The sequence below is a fragment of the Coturnix japonica genome, chromosome 11, assembly GCF_054131305.1.
Source record: "Coturnix japonica strain WE chromosome 11, WE-NBRP24, whole genome shotgun sequence".
In the NCBI taxonomy this organism is placed as follows: domain Eukaryota; kingdom Metazoa; phylum Chordata; class Aves; order Galliformes; family Phasianidae; genus Coturnix; species Coturnix japonica.
The window spans coordinates 20,689,366-20,711,399 of NC_140673.1; the positions used below are offsets into that span (position 1 = coordinate 20,689,366).

General features: G+C 54.7%; 5 protein-coding genes across 9 annotated transcripts in view; 2 read left to right on the top strand and 3 right to left on the bottom strand.

Annotated features, from left to right (window-relative positions):
• Window positions 1–1,836: 1,836 nt before the first annotated feature.
• LOC107317441 (selenoprotein Pb-like) lies at window positions 1,837–4,096 on the bottom strand. Its single transcript, XM_015870146.3, has 5 exons — window positions 4,046–4,096; window positions 3,422–3,642; window positions 3,130–3,342; window positions 2,811–2,946; window positions 1,837–2,686 (listed from the first exon to the last, which is right to left on the bottom strand). Exons 2-5 carry the CDS (start codon window positions 3,622–3,624, stop codon window positions 2,447–2,449), a joined length of 792 nt encoding a protein of 263 aa, XP_015725632.2. The 5' UTR covers window positions 3,625–3,642; window positions 4,046–4,096; the 3' UTR covers window positions 1,837–2,446.
• Window positions 4,097–4,764: 668 nt separating this feature from the next.
• HPDL (4-hydroxyphenylpyruvate dioxygenase like) lies at window positions 4,765–6,911 on the top strand. Of its 2 annotated transcripts, none has more exons than XM_015870139.3 (2): window positions 4,765–4,817; window positions 5,332–6,911. In XM_015870139.3, exon 2 carries the CDS (start codon window positions 5,343–5,345, stop codon window positions 6,507–6,509), a length of 1,167 nt encoding a protein of 388 aa, XP_015725625.2. In that variant the 5' UTR covers window positions 4,765–4,817; window positions 5,332–5,342; the 3' UTR covers window positions 6,510–6,911. The 2 variants fall into 2 exon arrangements, with proteins under 2 accessions (XP_015725625.2, XP_015725626.2); XM_015870140.3 differs by having other exon boundaries at window positions 4,785–4,825.
• Window positions 6,912–7,210: 299 nt separating this feature from the next.
• Window positions 7,211–12,362, bottom strand: MUTYH (mutY DNA glycosylase). Its single transcript, XM_015870132.3, is given in 16 exon segments — window positions 7,211–7,752; window positions 7,977–8,027; window positions 8,168–8,320; window positions 8,452–8,597; window positions 8,750–8,935; window positions 9,010–9,085; window positions 9,298–9,442; window positions 9,653–9,750; window positions 9,847–9,960; window positions 10,131–10,202; window positions 10,277–10,318; window positions 10,444–10,517; window positions 10,810–10,849; window positions 10,950–11,071; window positions 11,160–11,291; window positions 11,294–12,362. Coding segments are annotated over 16 exon segments (2,574 nt in total). The 5' UTR covers window positions 12,312–12,362; the 3' UTR covers window positions 7,211–7,647.
• A 706-nt stretch (window positions 12,363–13,068) lies between these two features.
• On the top strand, window positions 13,069–15,393 carry TOE1 (target of EGR1, exonuclease). The gene is made up of 2 exons (XM_015870128.3): window positions 13,069–13,447; window positions 14,521–15,393. Exons 1-2 carry the CDS (start codon window positions 13,352–13,354, stop codon window positions 15,286–15,288), a joined length of 864 nt encoding a protein of 287 aa, XP_015725614.3. The 5' UTR covers window positions 13,069–13,351; the 3' UTR covers window positions 15,289–15,393.
• A 1,115-nt stretch (window positions 15,394–16,508) lies between these two features.
• Window positions 16,509–22,034, bottom strand: part of TESK2 (testis associated actin remodelling kinase 2) — a 64,680-nt gene continuing 59,154 nt past the window's right edge. For 3 of the 4 annotated variants that reach the window (XM_015870127.3, XM_085511594.1, XM_085511595.1), the window contains one exon: window positions 16,509–21,413. In XM_015870127.3, coding sequence (XP_015725613.2) covers window positions 20,407–21,413 — 1,007 coding nt within the window. In that variant the 3' untranslated portion in view covers window positions 16,509–20,406. The remainder of the gene's footprint in view (window positions 21,414–22,034) is intronic. The other variant, XM_085511596.1, reaches the window with a different exon arrangement.

The following is a 22,034-nucleotide window of genomic DNA, read 5'->3' on the forward strand; positions in this document are numbered from 1 at the left end:
TTGTAATCAAGGGGAGCGATGCCTTGGGGTGGCTGGTTGTGGGTCTGAGCCCTATTTTTTGGCTCTCCGTTGCCTGGTGAGGCCTCCAGCAAAGTGTCAGGTGGAGCTGGAACCTTTTGCCATCAAACTGTTGGAATCCCACGTGGATTCTCTGCTGACTCATTAGCGCTGTTATTGCTGCGCTGCCCTTCCAGCAGGACTCCAACACAGTCAGCTTTCACCATCCAGCTGTTCCATGAAACCTCCCAGCACCCACAACCTCGGGGTCCTCCTTCAGATGTGACTGCAGCTGTCTGTGCACTCAGAACAAGAGATGCTGGCACAGAATGGCCCCTCTCCTCTGCTCACAGGTGTGCTGAGCTCCCGGGCCAGGTGTGGGCTGGTGGCTCTGGCACCACCTGTGCTCAGAAACGTGGCTTTACACCTGTCCCGACTCCTGGTGCAGCATCGCACTGAGCCGAGCCCAGTCCCACCCCTTGTGGACATCACCACCCCAGCTCCCACCCCACGGGGACACGCGTGGCTGCCCTGCCCCGAGCAGCCCACAGAAACAACGGAGGCCCGGCTGGGTTGGATTTGGGGGTCAGAAATGCAGCCGCCTGCACTTATTTTGCCTAACAACAGTGATCTCTCTGTGTATTTTCATTCTGTTTTCCTCGGCTCAGCTGCCTCCTCAATGAAATGTTTCCAAAGCAGCCTGGCTTGGCCGCACGCCAGCCCCCGGCTGCCAGATGAATGGGCGGAGGAGGAGGGACCCATTCCTCTTCTTGACACAGCATCGCTGCACAAGAGGCCTCTGTTGACATTAGGACTGGCTGTTCCCACTCTTTCTGAGAGGGATCTGCCTGGATCAAGCACACAGGGCCCAGGCGGTGGTTTGACCTGCTGACCGGCCATGGACAGCAGAGTACCACGCTGCGTCCTCCTCTGGGGTGCTGGCACGGCCGTGGGCACCATGGCACTGCAGCATCCTCCTGCAGGATGGCACCAGTATAAAGGGCCCGTTGAACCCCTCTGAAATGCTCTGTCCCCGGCCCAAAGCTCGGCAGGAGGAGAGCTTCGCTGCTGCCTGGGATGTCTGCTGTGGAGAGAAGGCTCTGCCTGGCTCTGGTGGAAAAGAGGCCGAGCAGCATCGATAAGATGAATTGGTTGTCTCAGCAGCACCAGCAAAATGAGCGAGAGAAGCGGAGCCCGTGAGGCTCGACCTGCTTTGTTTCAATTACAGCAGCTGCCAGAAGAAGAAAATAACCTTGATACTGATGGCGTAGCGGCAGAGGTGCCCTTGTGGGTGCTGGGAGCAGGTAGAGGAGGAAGGGTGAGGAGGAGGAGGAGGGGGAGGAAGAGAGAGATGGAATCAGGGAGCAGGGTCCTGTGGGACCTCGCACACTGATCCCAACCAACCTGATCCAACTGACCCCCAATGGGGAGCAACTTCTGACCCCCACGTGGAGCCACGTATTTGAAAAGTCATCCCCTCGATCCCTCTCAGGCAGACGGAGGGGAGGGAGGAGGGGGGTGCTGGGCAGAGATGCACAGGATGGGATGGGCTGGGGCAGGCGGGGGGCAAGGTGCAAGGCTGGGGGAATGCAAATCTCCACTGCACACTGCTTTATGGGGCCCATGTAGAACACAAAGCACCTTCCTAAGGCCCAAATCAGGTGTTGTATTAAGGGACATGGTGGAAATTTAGGTGGTGGGTGGGCAGGTAGACTGGATCGTCCTGGAGGACTTTCCAGCATTGTTGATTCTATGATTCTTGTGCTGGTAGAGAAGGGCAGCCCCAGGGACCCCCACCCTCTTGGAGAAAGGGCACCCCAAAGGCCAGGCCAGGTAGGGTTCACTTCACAGAGGCTTTATTCATCGTCTGCATGTCCACTTCACCCCAGGACCCCCACCCACGTCCTCCTCCCGGGGCTGCGGGCTTTGGAGGCAGCCCCCGTTTTCTGAGAGGGGACACGGCCACCATCTTGCGGCCACCCACCACCACTGCACATCCCCGTGCACAGGGTGGGAAGGTCGGGACGCAGGGAGCAGTGACCCCCGTCAGCATTCCCATCCATCCTCCCCGTCAGCATTCCCATCCATCCTCCCCGTCAGCATTCCCACCCTCCGGGCTCACCCTGGCGCTCTGGATGCACCCACGGGTCCCAGTTCTGCTCCTTCAACCCCTGCCCCGCTGCTCCGTGCAGTGTCAGCCTGCGGTGACCGGGGAGGTCCCGCTTTGCACCACGGGCATCATTGAGCACAGAGAGGCAGCAGCAGAGGAAGAAGGGCTAGAACTGAGTCTTAGGGCCAAAAGGTCAGCACCTTTGGGTGCCGGAGGGGGGATTTTCATCACTGGGCACTGGGTGGAAGGGGGCTGTAAACCAACACTGGACAAAGCAGGTCTTTCGATGCCTCTGGGAAGCGAGCCAGCGTGGTGTGCACGCTATGGGTTCTGCCCACATCAGGGATCACGTCCCTCTGGCGTCTGCCCCTTGGGATGGAGTTGGCCATGGGCTCTGTGGTGGTGGTGAGCGTGGGCAGCTCTGTGGTCCCCGCTGGGCTCTGGGGCGGTCCCGCTGCCAGCTGCACGGTGGTGGGGATGGAGGTGGTTGGGTTGGTGGTGGGCGGGGGTCTCGGACTCCTTCTCCTCCTGTTTGGGTAGCGGGGTCACAGTCGCAGGGACCTCCGTGGTACTGTTGGCCTAGGAAGAACCAGACAGGGGCTGTGCGTTATGGCTGTCCACCAGGACCCTCGACAGAGACGTCATGGTCCCGGCACAAAGCCAGGTGATACAGAGCCCATCCCACGGCCCTGCAGCCCCGTACCTCCTGTGTGCTGTTGGGGTAGAGGGAGCAGTTCCCACAGAAGTCCTTGCGGTGGGTGAAGCGGATGGCGGACTCAACGTAGGGCAGGTGCAGGAAGCTGTAGGGCAGCTGGATGTGGAAGGCCAGGCGGCCACAGCTGGGAGGGCAGAGCGAGGATGGGCTGTAGGGGCTGGGCAGGTGCCTCAACCCCAGCAGCGAGCACAGCCCCACATCACCCTCCCAGCAGGGAGCCCTCCCAGTGCCATGTCACCCTCCCTATGCCATATCACCCACCCAATGAGGAGCACTCCCAGCATCCACCCCAGAGACAGGAGCTCACCGGTCATAGACGAGGAAATCATCTTTGTCACCCCCCAGCAGCTGCCACACATCAGGCTCATGTGGCAGCTGCTGGAGGACGGGGACGCCCGGCGGGGCATGGCGCTGCAGCTCCCCAAACATGGCGCGGGACAGCGGGGCCTGCTCGTTGATGATCATATAGTGGACGTCGCTCACACCCTGCTGCCCCAGCCGCTCCCTCAGGGCCCCGAGGCTGTGGGGAAGGGTGCACTGAGCGTGGCCGCCATGCTGTGGCCCAAGATGGTGGCAGGGCGGCGGGGGGCAGGACTCACCTGCGGGCCTGCAGCAGGCAGAAGTGTCAGCTGGCCTTCAGCAGGGCCACCACCGTCACCTGCCCCACCGCACCATCCATGGGGCTGGAGCCATTGATCTGCCACGCCGGGGCTTCACGGCACAGCCGGCTGCCGTTGGTGGCCCCCTCGGAGGCCATGGCCAGCCCCAGGCAGGAGGCCAGCAGCAGCAGCAGCGGCCCCATCCCGGCACCGGGGGTGAGCTGTAGGGGATGGAAGTCAGTGCCCCCATGCCCTGCCTCCCCCAGCAACACACACTGCATTGCTGATGCCAAAACCCAAGAACGGGGCTGGTTTGGGGAGCCCTGTCACCGTGGCCTCAGGGGCGGGAATGGTTTAACCTTGAGGCCACCTTGAAGGTCCTCCTGTCCTACCGAGAGCTTTGGGGTGCACAGACCCTTACCACTGATACCCCCAAGTTCCACCCATCTCCCCGTCCATCCCACCGCCCCGCAGCCCTTCCCACCTCACCGAGTGCCCCCTCCCTGCATGCTCGATGGGCAGCGGGGACACAGGGCAGGGAACAACCCATCAGGGAGCAGGGGGCTGCTGGGAGGGATGACCCCAAAGCCGACCCTCTCCCCCATGAGAAAGAGCCCTCAGTACCGCTCTCCTCGCTGCTGTCCTCCGGCCGCACCTCGCTCCACTCCGGGCAGTGCCCAGCTGACCCCTGCCTCCCTTTTATCTGCTGACCACTCTCCGCCCAGGAGGAGGAGGAGGAGAAGCGCTCCCCATTCACCACCGCCCGCCTGGGGACAGCAACAAGGCCGCCTCTGTCCCCATTGAGGCCCTGAGCTGTGCTGGGACAAAGCGGCGCCTGGTGCTCGGGGAAGAGCTGGGCACGCAGCCCTGCAGCCACGTCACCCCAGGCCGGGCTGGGTGGCAGTACCAAGGGCACGGCTCTCCCATCTGGGACCACAGCATCTCCCACATCCATGCCCTGCATCCTGGGCTGCCACCCTGCCGGGCGGTGCCACGGTTTTGCACCCAGGGCCGCCCCGTCCTCCTGCCCAGCCCCGATGGGCTGCGATGGCCTAAAGAGCCGGGGGACCTCCCCCCAAAAAACCCTACACTGGCCCCACACGGACATCTCCGCAAATATTTGAGCAGTTTATCGCTTCGGAGATCTGTACAAAAACATGATAAGCCGGGGAAGGGCAGCAGCCATAAACAGAGAGCGGACAGCGGTGTGTGGGAACGGGACATGGAGAACCGGGCCGGAACGGGGCCCCAAACAAGGACGGGGGCAACGGGCTGCGGCGGCACCGCGGGGCCGGGCGGAGGTTCTGCCGGGCGGTACCACCCGCCGCTCCGCCCCCAGCGCTGCCCGGGGCGGGCCCGGCCCGGCGTGCCCTGCGATCGGTGTGAGCGGAGCGCGGTGAGCCGGTGTGCGGGGAGCGGAGCTGGGAGCGGGGGGGGGGTCAGCGCTGGGCTGGGGGCTGCCGTGCCCGTAGCGCTCCGTGCCCTGCACCACGCGGGGCTTTAGGGCGAGCTCACCACGGCCCCGTGCCGCTGCGGGGGCCAGGGCAGCGTGGGACCCTTTCGGGCGCAGAGCCGCCCCGTGCTCCCCGACCTGCACGTTACATACCGGGTCGCCCCCAGCCCAAACGCCCGTCCCCGTTGCAGACATCACCTCGAGGGACACACGGGGCACGTTGGGCTGCACTGAAGACTTAGGGGTTGTGTTATGGGGCTGGGGAGCAACGTGATCCCCGGAGGGTTCTGGGAACGGCAGTGACCTTGGGCAGCCCCTCGCAGTAGGAAAGCGGCTCAGAAACACTGATTTAAAACACGCACCTTTATGTGTGCGCACACTCGGGTCTGCGCAGAGTGGGGACGCGGCTCCTCCCCGCAGGCACGAGCTTCCCTTTGAACTCCCCGTGTCCCTGCAGGATGCCCGGCCATGGCCGCCTCGTTGAGCCGCCCGTGCTTCCTGTCCCTCCACGTGCCCTTCGGGCAGGGCTGCGCACAGGATCTGGCTGCCGCTTTCCGCTTCCAGCCCGTGGCCGTGCGGGAGACTCCGCGTGTTCGGCAGCTGGCGCTGCGCCGGGGCAACGCCGTGTTCCTCCTCAACCAGCGCCTGACGCCGGGCGGCATCTCCAGCCACGATTTCCTGTACGACGTGGACCCCCGTCCCACGCAGGGCACGGCCTCCAACGTGTGCCTGGAGGTGGATGACGTGCCGGGGCTGTGCGCCCAGCTGCAGAGCCGGGGCTGCGCCGTGCCCGTGCCCCCCATCGAGGTGAGGGATGAGCGCGGCTCCGTCACCTACAGCGTGGTGAGCTCCGCCGTGGGCAACGTCAGCCACACGCTGCTGGACCGCTCCCGCTATCGGGGGCCCTTCCTGCCTGGCTTCCAGCCTATACAGGCGGCAGCTCCCCCGGGGGACGGCGTGGAGATCTCCCACTTTGACCACATCACCTACGTGTGCCCGCGGGGCGGCACGCAGCCGGCTCTGGAGTGGTACCAGCGCTGCTTCGGCTTTCGGCACTTCGCGCTGAGCCCGCGGCAGCAGCCGGCACAGGGCTTTGTGCTGGGGGGACACGGGGCTGGAATGCTCCTCCGTGCCCTGCAGAGCGCTCACGGTTGTGGCTGCAAGCTCGTCCTGGCCGAGTCGCTTTCTGAATCCATCCCCAACCAAGTGGACACGTTCCTGCAGCAGCACGGCGGGGCGGGCATCCAGCACGTGGGGCTGCGCACACCTGACATCGTATCAACCACCAGAGCCCTGAGGAGGGCGGGCGTGCGGTTCTTCACCCCCCCAGCTGCCTATTACAGTCAGGGGGGCAAGGAGGAGGAGGTGCGGGGAGCTGGGCAGGATCCCTGCACGCTGGCAGAGCTGGGCATCCTGCTGGACACTGCTGTGCATGGGGACAGCGGGCAGCCGGGCACTGACGCTGGCGTAAACCCTGCACAGAGTTACTTGATGCAGATCTTCACCCACCCCCTCTTCTCCGAGGAGACTTTCTTCCTGGAGCTCATAGAGCGACGCGGAGCTCCTGGCTTTGGAGAAGGCAACATACGGGCACTGTGGAAAGCTGTGCAGATCTATATGGACCAGAGGCAATAGAGACCAGCAGCATCCTTTCTCTCAGTCCCAACCCTGGGGCAATGCATCACACTAATACCACAGCCCTGAGCTCAACCTAACAGGCACTCAACCCTAACACACTCCAGTGCTGCAGCACAGTGCTCACAGACAGGTCCTGGGGGCTCTGAGCAGCCCCCAGCATGGAGAGGCTTTTCTCCCCCTTAGCCAGATGGGAAGGACCTTCTGCCTTGATTTCACCTGAAGCCGATGAAAGTTGTGCTGGCAGCATATGGCTGAGGACGCTGCTGGCACTGCCACAGCCCCACTGCGGGGCACCAGGGGGGCACTATAGACACAGCTGCTCAGCAGCAGCCATCACCCAAGGCACCACAGGGCAAGTGCCTGCCTCTTTGTCATCTAAATTAAAGAATTAACCTGAAATAACTGCTGTGGGATTTTTTTTTCTCCTCCTGCTTAAGATTTCCCAGAGTGAGGACAAAAGACCCTTTCTACTGCCCAGGGTGGGTCATCCCTTAGGCTGGGGCCACCTACCCTTCAGAGCATCCCAAGGCCACAGGGCATCCCAGACAGCAGGGCTGGCACTGTGACCACTGTGTTGCTTTCCCAGCCCAGGCACAAGCATCCTGCTGGCCGCCTTCGTGTTCAACCACTGGCAGCCCCAGCTTAGTGCTGTGCTGCAACAGAGGCAGAAAGTCACTTCAAGAAAAAAGATAAAGAAATAAAAGAGACCCCTAGGGGATTTATTAAAAAACCTATGGCTCGCACTCAGCCAAAAGAAACATAAAAAGGGCTATGGGAATATGGATGTCAGGGTACAACAGCACCACAGTCACTGGCTGCTGGCTGATGCTCAGGCATGTGTGAATGATGGGAGCGTGGCCACATCCTTCTTGCTGCCAGAGACACCCCTTGGCCAGGCCGAGTCACCCCATGCCCAGGGCAGGGGAATGAGTACAGTTCTGGGTTGCATCCAGCACAGCACCAACCCATTGTACAGCATGTGTCCACAGGTGCACTGGGGAAGGAGTGCTGATGGCTGTGGGGCTGGTGGAAGAAGGCACAGTGATAGCTATAGGGCCATGGTGGGACCTGCAGCTGCCCCACGCAGGACTCACCACGGCACAGGACCTGCTGGTGTCAGCTGCCAAACGTTCCATCACGGAGGGGTCTGTGCCTGGAGGAAGGTGCGCAGGGAGAGCTGTGTCCCTGTGGAGTTGCTGCCTGCTGCCCGCAGCTTTGAATCCCGCTTCCGCTTGGAGCCCTGCAGGAGAGATGCTGGAGCTGAGCCGAGCCCCAAGGTGCCCAGGGACACTTCCTCTGGGGCATCAATGAGGAGGGGGGTGTCCTAAAATTGGGTTAACGATGGACAGAGCTGGCCAGGCACATCTCCCTGCTCCAGACTGGGGAGCTCCCAGCGCAGCCCCAAGTCCTGGGGGGCTCCAGCACAGCACAGGACAGCTCTGTGCACACTGCTGTGCTGCCCACCTTGGCACGGCCACTCTGCACCCTATGCTGAGTCTCCCACGCCTTCAGCACCTAAAGGAAGCATGAGAGCACCCAGAAATGGATAGCACTCTTGTCCCCAAGCTGGGATTGGCCCACAGCAGCTGGGGGGATGGCAGGCACACTGCCAGCACCTCATGAAGAGAAAGGAACATCCCAGGTCCCCCCAGTACCTTCTTCATGGCGGTGGACACAGCTGAGGCACAGAATTCTTCCTGTGTCACCCAGCGGGATGGGGACGAGGCAGCATCCAGGGCTACATCCCCATCCAGGCACAGTGAGTAGACCACATACGTCTGGTGAATGTGTGAGAAGATGTGGACAACCTGCGAGGAGACGAGAGTACAGCAAGATTGGCAGCATGCAGGCAGGGCTTGAGAAGGGTGACATCAGGGAATGGGGACCCTCCCTCTGTGTTGCGTCCCCCATGGTGCATGGTGCTTGGCCACACACTCACCTCCCCAATGAAGCACAAGCTCTGTGTCTGTACAGGCTGTTTTATCCACGCCTGCAGGTGGTCAGCCAGGAGTTCCTTCTGCTGCTTCTCCTTCAGGCCCGGAGCCAGCGGGAGGCTGGGGAACTCCCAGAGCCCAGCCAGGAGCCCTGTGAGGGGGCAAAGCAGGGCTGTGAGCTGGGGGTGCTGAGCCCCATCACAGCCCAGCAGGCTCCTTTCTGCACCCAGGAGCAAGTGCCATCCCACTACCCCATCTCAGTACCCTTTGGTGCCTGTGCCCTGCTCCCACCTGGCCCTGTACCTGAGCTGGGTCTCTGTACTATGAGGTACTCAGAGGCCCCAAGGCGGCCCCTCCGCTCCAGCACACACGTGGCTGCCCGCTCTGCCCGTGGCTGCTTCTTCGCTGCTTTGCGGGGGAAGTTGGTGACCCCCAGGCTGCTGTCCCACGGCTCGGCAATGGGGAGGCACAAGGGACAGCCCCCAGTCCCTGCAGACACCAACACAATGGTCACAGCGGGGCCCAGATGCAAAGCTGCCACAGGGACCAACCCGGGTGCTCACCACAGTCCTCAACATCAGGCACCACAGTGGTCTTTCCAAACAGCTTCTGAGAGGCAGAGACCAGCTCCTTCTCCACCTGTGTGGGGCAACAGCATGTCCAACCCCATCTCCACATGCAGGGACCCCCAGGGCTGGCACCAGGCAGGAATGCAGGACTCAGTACTCAGCCAAGTCTTGCTTGATGCTTCAGAGGAGGCTTGAGGAACTTTCTATCACCCCCTACAGGGACAGCGAGAGGCCTCTACCACCCACAGACTGTCAAGGGATGGGCCTGGGGGCCATTCTTACCCTATGCCAGGCATGGCAGTGCTCCTTCACTGGGCACTCCTTACACAGTGGGGATTTGGGCGTGCACACAGTTGCCCCCAGCTCCATCAGAGCTTGGTTGAAGTCCCCTGGGCGGCTCCTATCCACCAGGGTGTTGGCCATGTCCCTGGGAGAGATGGCTGTGAGTGACATGAAGCTCCACATGCAGAGACCCTATGACCTCCACTTGCCTCCTGAGCCCGTGACCCCCACAAGCCTCTAACGCTCCTGCTCCTCCAGCCTCCCCCCTTCAGCTCAGCTCCCCGTGGCTTCTAAATGATCCTGCCCTCAGCTACCAACACACAATCACAGCCGCCACCAGCACAGCTCCCCTCACCAGAGGCAGTCAGTAACAGCCGGGCTGCTGCTGTCAGCACCGATGCACCGCAGGCGGCACAGCACGCGGATCACATTCCCATCCACAACACCAGTAGCCTGAAGTGAGAGCAGGGATCAGCAAACTGGGAGGTGCTGGCAAGGGGCAGGAAGGTGGCAGTGAGAGGGGTCACATTCCCTCCAGACAGCTCTCACCTGCCCGAATGAGATGGAAGCAATGGCTCCTGCTGTGTATCGACCCACTCCCGGCAGCAGCTTCTGCAGGTCCTCAGCTGTCCTGGGCATCCGGCCGGCCAGCTCTGACACCACCTGCAGACAGAACAGCCAATGTCAGCTGAGCAGACGCAGATTTACATGTGATAAGGAGGATGCCCAGCCTCCATGGCCCTGTGCAACCAGCTCAGCTCCAGCGAGGCAGAGCAAGTGCGAACCAGCAGCCACCCATGAGGCACAGAGAGCTTAGGAAATGCCTCCAGCACCTTCCTCGCTGCCTCCTGCAGGCGCTTTCCTCGTGAGTAGTAGCCGAGTCCTGCCCACAGCTCATTCACCTCCTGCCCCATGAGACACAGCGTTAGGGAGACACAGGGAGAGCAGTGAGGGCTGAACTCGTCACCACACTGCTCACCTCCAGCGATGCTGCTGCCAGTGCCTGCAGTGTTGGCCACTTCTACAAGAGGGAGGCAACAAGTTCAGGATGAGGACAGCCAAGCACTGCAGATGGAAGCCTGCCACGGGCAGAGAGTAAAGCCTCCAAAGCAGGAGGGTCGGGGGCACTGCATGAGGAACAGTCACCTGCATCCAGCGGTTGTAGTAGTCAATCACTGTGGCCACTTGTGTCTGCTGCAGCATGACCTCAGACACCCACACTGCCGGGAGCACAGAGGGATCGGTGCAGAGGTGCCAGTGCTGCTTCCCACAGCGTGCACCCCAGTCACCGTGGTGCTGATTCCAAGAACTGCAGCAGCACCCAGCCCAGCAGCCACCCCCATCCCCATCCCCACAGGATCCCCCTCTCAGGCCCAAAGTTGCCTCTCAGATGCCACCAGGGGTCCAAGCAGCTGTTTACAGGAACAGCATTGAAGCCACAGCCTTCACAAGGCTACGCTGCATCCCGTGTCAGGCAGCAATACATGGGATACAGCCACCCCCATTCCTCACCTGCATACGCCCGTCTGTCAGCATCCTGTTCAGCTGCAGCCTGAAAGGGAACGGAGTATGAGACAAGGGGGCACAGCGTTCACTGCAAGGAGACCCTCATACAACATGAGTCAAGCTGTGCTACTCCCTCCTGCCATTACCAGCGTCCTCCAGGGAAGGTCCCGCCGGCTTTTATCGTACCAGGCGAGCAGGCGGCCACGGAGAGCATCGATCTCGACGGGGTCATGGAAGAGATGCAGTGAGTGCGGTGGAGCGGGAGCCCCTGCCGGGAGAAGGGCGCGGGGTGGGCTCAGAGCAGCGCTCTCAGGGCGACCGAGGCCCGGCCCTGCACGCTCCGCGCCCACACGCACCTTCACGGACCGACACACGGTTCTTGCTGCCGTTCCTGCCGCTCTCCCCGTTCGGGGTCGCGCTGCCGTTTCCCCGCCGCTCCCGCATCCCCCGCGCGGCCGCCGCCCGCAGGCGGCTCATGGCGGGAACCAACCGCGGGACACACGTGCACTTTTCCCGGGAAAATGTTTCCCTTCCGCGGCCACGCCCCTTCTCGGGGACGAATCAGAGCGGGCGGCGCGGACCCGCCTTCCAGACCTGAGCCAATCACAGAGCGGCGTGACGGGAGCGGGTTCGCCCCTCCCTTCAGTTGAGCGGTTTCCCCGCCTCTTTTCCCGCCGGTCACAGCGGCAGCCCCAGAAGGACCCGCGGGGCGCCCCGATAAACGCCGGTTCGGTTCGGATCGGAAATATCACCGGAAATCGGGATTCGAACGGCGAGAACGGAACGGAGCGGGCCGGGACAGCGCGGGGCGGCTCCGCGGGGCAGCGGGGCGGGGCTCGGGGCCGGGCGGGGCGCGAGGTGGGAACGGGCGGGTGCGGGGCGGCCCCGGGCGGGAAGGGCCCGGTGCGTGGCGGGGAACGGGCGGTGATGGCGCGGGGCAGAGTGCCGGTAGTGGATGTACAGAGCGACAACTTCACCGAGCTGTGGCCCTGCATGGTGCTGGCGCTGCGCAGCGCCACCTTCATCGCCGTGGACACGGTGAGATGGGCGGGGGCGGCGGTACGCGGCCGTGCTGTGCAGTGCCATGCTGTGCCGTGCCGGGCCGTGCTGTGCAGTGCTGTGCAGTGCCATGCTGTGCCGTGCCGGGCAGTGCCATGCTGTGCAGTGCTGTGCAGTGCCGCTGAGCGCCGTTTTCCCGCAGGAGCTGAGCGGTCTGGGGAACAGGAAGGCGCTGCTGAGCCCGTGAGTGACCGTGGGGTCGGGTCCCCGCCCTCCGGCTGTTGTTGCGGTTCAGCGGCCGTATCTCCGGCTGTATCTCCGGCAGGTGCATCGATGAGCGCTACAAAGCCGTCTGCAGCGCCGCACGGACGCGCTCGGTGCTGTCTCTCGGCGTCGCGTGCTTCAAACAGCTCCCGGAGAAGGTAACGGCAGCTCCCGGGCACGCGGGTGGGAGGCGGGGCTGGGCCCGGTCCGTCACCCCCCGCTCTGAGTCCCGGTTCTGATCTCATCCCGCAGTCTGAGAACACGTTCCTCTGCCAGATCTACAACCTGACGCTGCTCTGCACGGAGGATTACGTCGTCGAGCCGCAGTCGGTGCAGTTCCTGGTGCAGCACGGCTTTGACTTCAATAAGCAGTACTCACAGGGCATCCCCTACCACAAGGGCAACGATAAGGTACAGAATCATGGGCTGATGCCCTCGCTCAGCTCAGCTTGCTCTGCTGTGAGCTGCGTTCCCAGCTGAGTGCAGCACAGCCCTTTCTCCTCCCTGTTGTTCATCCCTTGTTGTAGCTGCTTCTCCAGCTACGTGGGTATCTCCATTGTCAGAACACAGCGTGGCTCTACATGGAATTCTGCTGTAACAAGCTCTGAGTTACCATTGCACCAGATGTCTTCAGTGTGTTAAGACTTGTTGACTAATTCTTCTTCTTTTAGGGCAATGAGAGCCAGATCCAGAGTGTCCGGACTTTTTTCCTGGAACTCATACGAGCAAAGAAACCTCTCGTCCTCCATAACGGCCTGATTGACCTTGTCTTCTTGTACCAGTGCTTCTATGCTCACCTCCCAGACAGCCTTGGCACCTTCACCTCTGATCTCTCAGAAATGTTCCCAGCAGGAATATATGACACTAAATACGCTTCAGAGTTTGAGACCCGCTTTGTTGCATCCTACTTGGAATATGCTTACAAGAAGTGGTGAGTGGCACGCTGCTATTTAATGCTCTGGGACAAAAAGACATGGGATTCAGTTTGGTTTCTTTTTCCAGACACCAACATTTAAATCAGCATAGAAACAACTCCTCATTAAAGTTCTATTCCCTGGACTGTCTTTGCAGCAGGCTGTTAAGCTGGAGCTCAAGGACAAGAAATGAGGGAAGCTGAGAGTTGGCTCAAAGCAGCGTGTTTGTAGCAGCTCTGTGCTGGGTGCTTTAGGCAAATTAACCACAGTAACTGCGTCCTCTTGTGTGTTGCAGCAAGAGAGAGAACAGCAAGCTGCAGGACGCCAGCAGCCAGCACATCTCTGTGGAGTTCTGCAACTACTCTGCCAACATGTCACGTTACATCGACTATCGCCACTGCTCTCTGGAAGAAGCAAACTACAGCGAGGGAGAGGCAAATAAGGTGCCCGTGTGTGAGAAATTCTCGGTAAGTAACGTGAGTCCCTGCTTCCTACCTGGCCATGTGGAGAAAGCCACGTGTGGCCAGAGCAGGAAGTAGAAGGAAAGCACCTGGGAGGTTCCATCTGTTTGCTTCACAATACAGGGAAGAATTTCAAGCTTCAGATGGTTTTGAAAGTGAAAAGGCAACAATGTGCTCTGTTCTGAGGGAGCACATTTCACAGTTTAATTTGAGGCCAGTGTTCAAAGAAGAGAATAGTATAGCCCTGAATAGAGAACCAGGATGTGTTACAGCACTCATTGCTGTCCTGGAAGGGCTTTACGTTCTAAATGTGCTTGATTTGCCTTTCAAGTGAGAAGTGCTTTCTCTTACCCCGCCCCGTAGCTCAGTTAGATACAGAAAATATTACCTGTCTGCAGCTTCTGGAATTGCAGCGTGCTCTGATCCACAGGATCTCAAGTTCTGGCAGTGCTACAGAGCTTATCAAAGAGCCCACCTGATCCCAGCTGGTTTCACATGCTTCAGGGGAGAAAGGAGTTCTTCTAGATGCTGCTGCACATTATTGTCACAGAACAACATCAGTTAGAAAAACCTCAGGAAATTTGTCATCAAACCACCATCTCACAGTTACTCAGAGCCTTGGTTGGTGACTTTTGAGCATGGCTAAGAACCTCGTACCAATGATTGACCACTCATTGTGAAAAGTACCTTCTTGGATGTCTAGTCAGAATTTCCCATTAACATTTCACCTGTGCTCTCCTCAAAAGAGTTTAGCTCCATTTTTTCCATAACTCCTGCTTTACGTAGCTGAAGCCCAGCAATTAGCTCCGTCCTGTGCCTTTAGGCTCATCTTTTCCAGTTAGGAACAAACCCAAGGACTTCCTTAGCCTTGCATTGTGTGCACTATATGTTGTCAGCTCCCTTCTGTGCTCACTGCAGTTCGTCAATGCTTTTTCTTGGTGCCATAACTGGACACAGTGCTCCAGCTACAGCCTCACAAGTCCTCAGTTAAGGGGAATAATTAACTCTGCTCCAAGCTGCAGTGATAGGCTATTCTAACTGGGAGGCTCGTGGTTACAGCCTTCTCTTTTTCTCCCTAGGCCTATGGCTGGTGTCCAAATGGAGTGAAGTGTCCACAGTCTCATAACATTGACCTCATAATTGATGAGGATGATAAGCTTTGTGAGAAGGCGAAGAAACGGAAACACAGGCGGAAGCGTCGGAAAAATGCAGAAGAACCTGAAAAGGCATTTGAACAGGAAAGCTCAGGGAAAGAAATGGAACTGATTCACAATGGGGAGGAGGAGCCACCACGAAAACAGAGCTGCTATGAACCTGCCAACACTGATGGCAGGCCACTGGAGGAGGAAAACTCCACTGCTGTGGAACCAGAGGGCAGCTCAGACATCAGCACACATGGAAGGCAGGAAGAAGATCTGAGGAGCACTGAAGAAACTGCTGCTCCGAGCCCTTCTGCCAAGGGAAATGCCCATGACAGTGACCGAGTGGAAGGGAAGTCAGAAGTCCTTGCTGGAACGGTCTCAATCAATCACCCAGACATCCCTGAGACTGAAGCAGCATGTGCTTCAGGAAAGCAAAATGCATCCCAGGGCCCATCTTCACAAGTGGGAACCCACCGAGCGGGCTTTGATGCCTTCATGACTGGCTATGTTATGGCTTATGTCTGGATGCTTAAGAAACGAAAAAGCACAGAGTCTGATGCAGAGCCGTGGTGTCCGGACTGTCATAATAAGCTGTACCTCAGTGGGAAATCAGTGCCACTTCAGATAGTGAAAAGCTCATTTTCCAAGTCTTCTGCAGCTCACAACCAGAAGATGAAGTTGGTCTGGGCCACTGGAGAGAGCTAGGAGACTCCTCACTGAACTGGGTGTTTTTCTACACAGTGGTTAAAGGGCAGCAAGTTTCTTGTCCTTCGTTTTAACCTCTGACCAATTAAACTGCTCTCAAGTGGAGTTCCTTCTGGTGTTCCTTTGCTGGACTGTGAAAGCATAGGTAAGGTTGGAGGGAGGAAAAAATGCACTTTTCCAGCTCCACACAGGGCAGCAGTTTCAGTTCAGTGCTCTAAACTCAATTGTTTTGAAATAAAAAACAAAAAAAAAGACCGGGTTTGTATTTCTAGAAAGACCACGTAGTAGCTGCTTTAGCATGTGTGTCACTTCTTGAAAACAACAAATGAGGTAATTCTTTGATTAACCATAAGAAGAGACTGAGGCCACATCCTCTTCTCAAATCTTGTCTTTATCCTTACCATACCTAGAGCTTACTACCTGCTGCCACTTCACCTTGTGGTTTAAGATGGGACAGACCTTTTTCAAAACAAAAAAGGTCAAACCTGCCTTACAAAAACATGCCTGAAAGTTCCAAGTTGATACTGAACAGAAAATAGTGACAGAGAATCCTATAAGCAGTCACTGCAGGTGGATGTGATGGTTCTGTCACACATCAGAAGAAAGCGGCTGGTTCTTCAACATACATTATCATTAACATTCAATCAGGAGTTAGTTTCTCAATCACTGCTGATAGGGAAATTCCTTATAGTTTGCTCCTATTGTTAAAAAAGGAGAAAGAGATGCTGGACTAGCAGATTCTAGTGAAGGGTAACTGCGTGCAGAACCAAGCTGTAGTAGGTCTTTAAGCTTCCAAGGGAAGATCGGTGGGACTTGAAGCCAGGTGTGGTTCTTTTAAATCCTGGTGCATTGCTTCCTGTGCTTACTGAAGCTATTTTGTAGAGCTAGAACACAGCATTCACAATGGCAAGTTCCCTGCAGGCTGAGTGCTATCAAAAGCATCTTGTCTTGTTGGTCACAAGTTACTGCCTACTCTTCTGAATGCTATAAGGCAGAGCAGGAAAAAAAAGGCGTTGAGTCATGGATTGAATAGCCTGACACTTCAATGAGATGCAGGACAGAAATAAGACTGAATGACAGTTTCCCTTATTTATAACTCAGCACCAAGTAATAAAGGCACGATCTGAAAGACAGGCATTAATATCATCCATAGCTCAAGTGAATGAATCAGCTTTTTTTTTTTAACCCAAAGTTGTTGTTTTAATCACAAGACTCAGCCCTTGATTTTCATTTTATTTTGAAAGCAAGTTGGGAAAGTTTTACAAAACCTGACCAAGAAAGAATTATGAAAATATTTCACTGGATTCATCTTTGGTTACTTCTTATTGCAGTTCCAATAAAACATACACCATTTCTACTGCTCAAAAAAAAAAGTCAAGAGGTCAATCAACAAAAAAAAACAAGACGTGCTTTCTTTACATACCCATAAATATCCACAATATTAGAAAAATTGTTTTGCAAAGATTCTTTGTTTTTTTTTCTGGCAGTGTTAACTTACTATTATACACAGGCTACAAACTTCATCCTAAACCTTTAATTACAAGTTGAGCTATTTACAGTCTGCAAAATATTAAGACGTAAAACTCCTTCATAAATATGAAAATAGATCATCTTGCAAAGATCTTTATACTTACTTAATCAAATACCTGGCTGCCCCTCCTCCAAAGAAAAGGTTATTTGTTTTGCATAGAAATGTAGTGACATGCAATATAAACAATAGCATTAAGTGCAAACAGGAATTATTCAAGTGTCTTTAGTTGTACTGGCAAAAAATACCAATGTCCTGTTATACAACACATTGATGTTTTTCCAGCAAGTGTAAGTCTACTAAAGCCCCTTGTCTGCACTCCTTTTTGAGGGGCAGCAGTTCACATGCATTCTCTTAGTTGCATTTTATCAACCTGCAACCGCAACAAAAAATAGCTTATAACAGACATTTAAATGAACTCAACACCGAAAGATTTAAAGTGAATTAAAAACATCTTTGATCTCTTTAGGGAACCTAGCAATGTGTAGGAAGTCTTTTAAAAGAGCAATTGCTCCTCTAAGAAAGTCAAAAACCATGATAAAATCCAATCACAAGAAAAAACTGTCACATCACTATAAAACAAGGAGTTTGCTGACTGCATATTCAGATCTGTGTTCATCAGTAGCCGTCAGAAAATGGCCCCCAGTAGAAAAGCACCCTCAGATGAGCAGAAAACCTAGGAGTATTTGCTGGGTGCAACCTAGATTTAGCTTTGCACAACCAAAGGGATAAGACAGTAAGTGCCAACTGCATCCAAACCCCTGGAAATGCTGGGTTTTAGCAAGCACTTAGCTATTTTAAGACAGCTTTCTACTCCAGTTGACGTGCACGTCACCTTTTTTCCCCACGTGGACCAAGAATGCAGGAAAGGCCTGAGTTGTTATTCCTCGGTGTTTCTCTTCCCAACATCCCCAACTCAGAACAAAGAGCTAGAAAACTCGATAGGTGCACACTGTGCATGTCAGCTGGCTGTGCTCAGAGGAGACATTTAAGAAAATAAAATGTTAACCAAGCTGCTTTGTAAAAGCCATGAGGGCAGGGAAACATTTAAGAGCCAGTGGTGAAAGAGAACACTCGAGGTCACTGTGATGGGTTTTTAGAGATATCCCATGCCTGACTACACAGATTTTGCAGTCTGTCAGAGAGGGCTACAGGCTTTGCAATGAGGTGTCAGTGCTGACAAGCAGGGTAATACAAGCCACACAGAGCAGCCAGAGGCACACACTTATGCTGCTGAGGCTGTGTAGCTGTAGGCTGTGGGACAGCTTCCTTGCAGCCTGGTGATCCAAAGTAAACTATTCCTTATTATTGCTTGTTAGTCTGAAGTCACACACCTAAATATATCTTGTGACAACAGAAGCTGGTGCTGATGATTTCCCTCCTAAAAGATTACAGTTGGATAAAAGAAAAATATATATATGTGGGGAAAAAAAAGCAGGCACCAGACAGGCAGGCAGCTGAGTTCTGTTGACTGGTTCCCTGTCCTCAAAGGAAATGACACCATACGGCGCCAGCCCTTCCAGCTGCTCAGCACTCTGCAGGCACCAGCACTGTGGACAGGACACACAACACAAGCTACTCTACAGATCAGCACCTCCGATGGGCAGAGAGGTGTGCCAAGAAGGGCAGTCTTGGTCAGGATGGGCCTTTTTCAAACTAATAGCTGTGCAACACAGCAGGGACTGTGCTAAGTAACTGAAGGATACTGTAACTGTATCTCATTTAACTACTTGCAGCCATTGCAAAGAGACAACTGCTGCTTGGGCTGAAACATATTTCACAAGACAAAGTCACAGTCACAGCAGAATTGTTACCTACACCTCTGACACGCTGAGCAACTCAGCCAAGGAAACAAACAGAAAAATTTAGGCTTCCTCCTTCATCTTTTCCTTGAGATGGGAGAAGAGTAAGAAAGCCTTACTTTCATCAGAGAGTACCAGCTTACATTTTCCACCCTTGCACAAGAGTAGAAATAATAGATTATCTGGATGACATCCTGGACTCCAAATACCCCATAGCTACTGCACTGCCTGCTCAGTGAGCACACGATGCATACCTCAGTTAGGAATGATAATGTAGGTTAAAAATACAACAGCAAACCGAAACAAAAAGCCCACATAACTGTGTACAACAGCAGCAGAAAGTGCAGGATGTTGCACAAATATCACCACAGAACAAAGATCCCCAACATCACATCCCAGATCTCTGATGCTGGTTGCAGCAAGCAGCTTTAAAGCAGATGCTGCTGCTTCTTTTACATTTATCTGCTGGTAGAGTGAAGAAAAACATTAAAAACAAAAGAAGTAGATAATCCTGTTCAGTGACAGGCGAAACCAAATAAAATAACAGCTCCTTTCTGCAGAATTAAAAGGGGACAAGTTACTTTCCTTCAGTTTGACAACTCTAAAGCCCATCTGTGAGTCTCCTATCTGTCCTTCTCCAAAAGCTCTCACGTGGCTGCAACACCACTGGTGGCTTCTCTGGAGCAGGGGATTCCTGTCCCCCATCAAGCAGTAAGCTATTCAAAAAGTCATTACTACCATCATTAGTGCAGTGGCACCAATGAGATGGATGTCCATCTGAGGGACCTGAACGTGACCCTCCTTATCATAGTGATAGCTGTCGATCAAGAATTTGTATTTAACTATTCTGCAGAAATAGATTGTGGTGTCTTAAGAGAGGACAGCCCAAACGCTCACTACAACTGGTACTTCCACTGGCAGTTTCTCAAAAAGCCCAGAAATGACAGTGCCTGGAATCTGGTTCCCTTCTTGCTCCCTGGGCAAACCTTCCTCCACATCTGGGTCAAGGTACATTCAGAGCTGTGCAAGAAAGAAAGTGGTGCTCACTGAGTCCCACTTCCCCACAGAAACACATTACACTTCACTAACAAATCCCAGGGCAAAATGAAACACCAGGGAACAGATTCCTCTTGTTAACTGGAAAGTGCTTATCATGTGACTCAGCCTGCAGACTGCAACCAACATGAGGGGTTTTGTTTTTGCTGCTTTTGAAAGAAGAGCTTGTTCAATGCTGCAACAGCGTTCACAGCAACTCTGGGACAAGAAAGCATTGCTATCTGCTTAACGCAGCTCTGAAAGATCTGTGCCCATTTCTAGAACAGAGGCTCTGATTCACATATACTGCTTGCAGCAGAATGCTAATGCAAAATCTGCAGTAGTTCAGAGCAGCTGGTCAGTCAGAGGAAGAGGGAAAACCTACGGGTCACTCTTTCCACTCAACCTGGAACTTAAGGCCTCAGAATGCTCCATGCTGGAATCCAGGTCAAACTGTTTGTGCGGTGCCTACTTCTGGCTACTATCTCTATAAGGTATGGGGCTCACGTGGAAATTCTGGCTGGAGTAGTTTCCCCTCCTAAAGCAAATCAAGGGAGGAAATAAGCATAGCTTGAAAATACAGATAAAATCATCAGTCTGTTCAGATGCTGTCCACAGCTACCTGTTTGAAAGCCCATTTTTACCACCTGCTGGGTCTCCTTTGAGCACAAAACCCAGTGCTACTGAAGAACAGAGTTTAAGTGACTGGGAACAACGGCTTCCTCAAGGATGTTCTCCATTTCAGCCCTCTCTTCATATGTCACAAGTTGGCTGTGTGCTGCCACTTGCTGAGATGTTGGAGGACGTCTGAGACAACGGGGCAGTGCTGTCCCCATCGTGCTCCCTGAATGGCCGTGCATCTGTCCTCAGCTCCGAGGAAGGACAAACACTGAACAGCGGCTTTGTAGACTCCAGCAGTGTATTTTTCAGCAGGTTGTCTTCCACCTCCATCTCTTCAGAAGGGAGACAACCAGCAAACACCTGTGAGGAGTGTTCCTCAGAGTTCAATGAATTCTCAACTGGGAGCCCTTTGTAAGATAATGGCTCAGATTGGGCCAGCACTAATGGTTGATTATGTGCTGGATCTTCACAAGTATTCTCAGTGTAAAATCCATTTTCCTCCTGGGACACTGGCCCATCCGAACAGTCCATATCTTCCTCTTGTCCTGGTACAGAAAGAAATTCTGGCCTGTGAGGCTTGGCTTGAAAGGGGGGAATCTCTGACACACCATATTTACTGCTACTCAGGAGCTTTTGCCGAACCTCTGCACTTAGCTGGGTTGGATCACATCTGCTGATGGTTGAAGACAGTCCACTAAACAGGCCATATTCTTTGTGTGCCAATTCAGGAGAGACTGGAAGCGATCTGCATCTCCTTCCAGGAAGGAGGGAAAATTCCTGCCAGTCTGTGCTATACACCTGCCGGAATTGGGACTGGCTGGCTTTCAGGCAACCACCCGTCTCTGGAGAATGCAAGTCAAACACAAGAGAGATCACAGACTTGCTTGGCATGTCAAAGAATTTTATCTTTCCACCCTTGAGGTCCTCCCGGGCACTGAAGGGATTCACCTTCCGGCCTAATCCTTTGTTTGGTGTGTAGTAGGGGTCCTGCACATTTATCTTCCTGGAAGGCTTGCGGGAGAAGATATCCGACTGGCTACGTGACAGCCAGATATTCCGACGTGGACGGGGTGACTTGGGTGGAATCTTATCGTCCAGGGAACTCAAACGTTTTACTCCTGTTCCTTTTTCAATCGACCCTGAGTGGAAGAAGAGAAATACCCTTAGCTTAAAGGAGCTGTATGCCTGAACGTTTGCTCACTCACAGAGTCTTCATGATAACTGTAAAGAAAAAGGTGCAGTTCTGATTTTCCAAAGTATCTACAAACATTTGCTGGTTACTTACAAGTTCCTGCATGCACACAAGGATGTATGTTTTTCTTCTCACTGGTGCAGCATTGATTTCAAACTAGGAGATTAGCAGCCCTGTCCACAGGAACTTTCACATGCAAAAGCAGTCAAAACTGCATTTTAAATATTCTCTTTACATGTTTCTACATTTACCATCCTGGCTTCCAGCAGAGGTTGCCCAAGATCTGCTGATGATGCTGATCATAGAGAGCAAGTACAAAAGGAATTGTAAGTTACATTTTCACCCTGGTTAGAAAGGTTAAGAACAAAAATAAATGCCCTCTAGACCCCATGAAGACCTTAAATAATTCCAGTCCAGTCTTGGTTATGTTATCCAATACAGAAACTAAGGATACTGATGTTCCATTCTACTGAATAGGAGTTTAATTTTATGTTGTTGGTTTTGGTTTTTTTTTTAAATGTGTGCATATTTATTTGAATGCATAAACATATGCAAATAAATGAAAGCA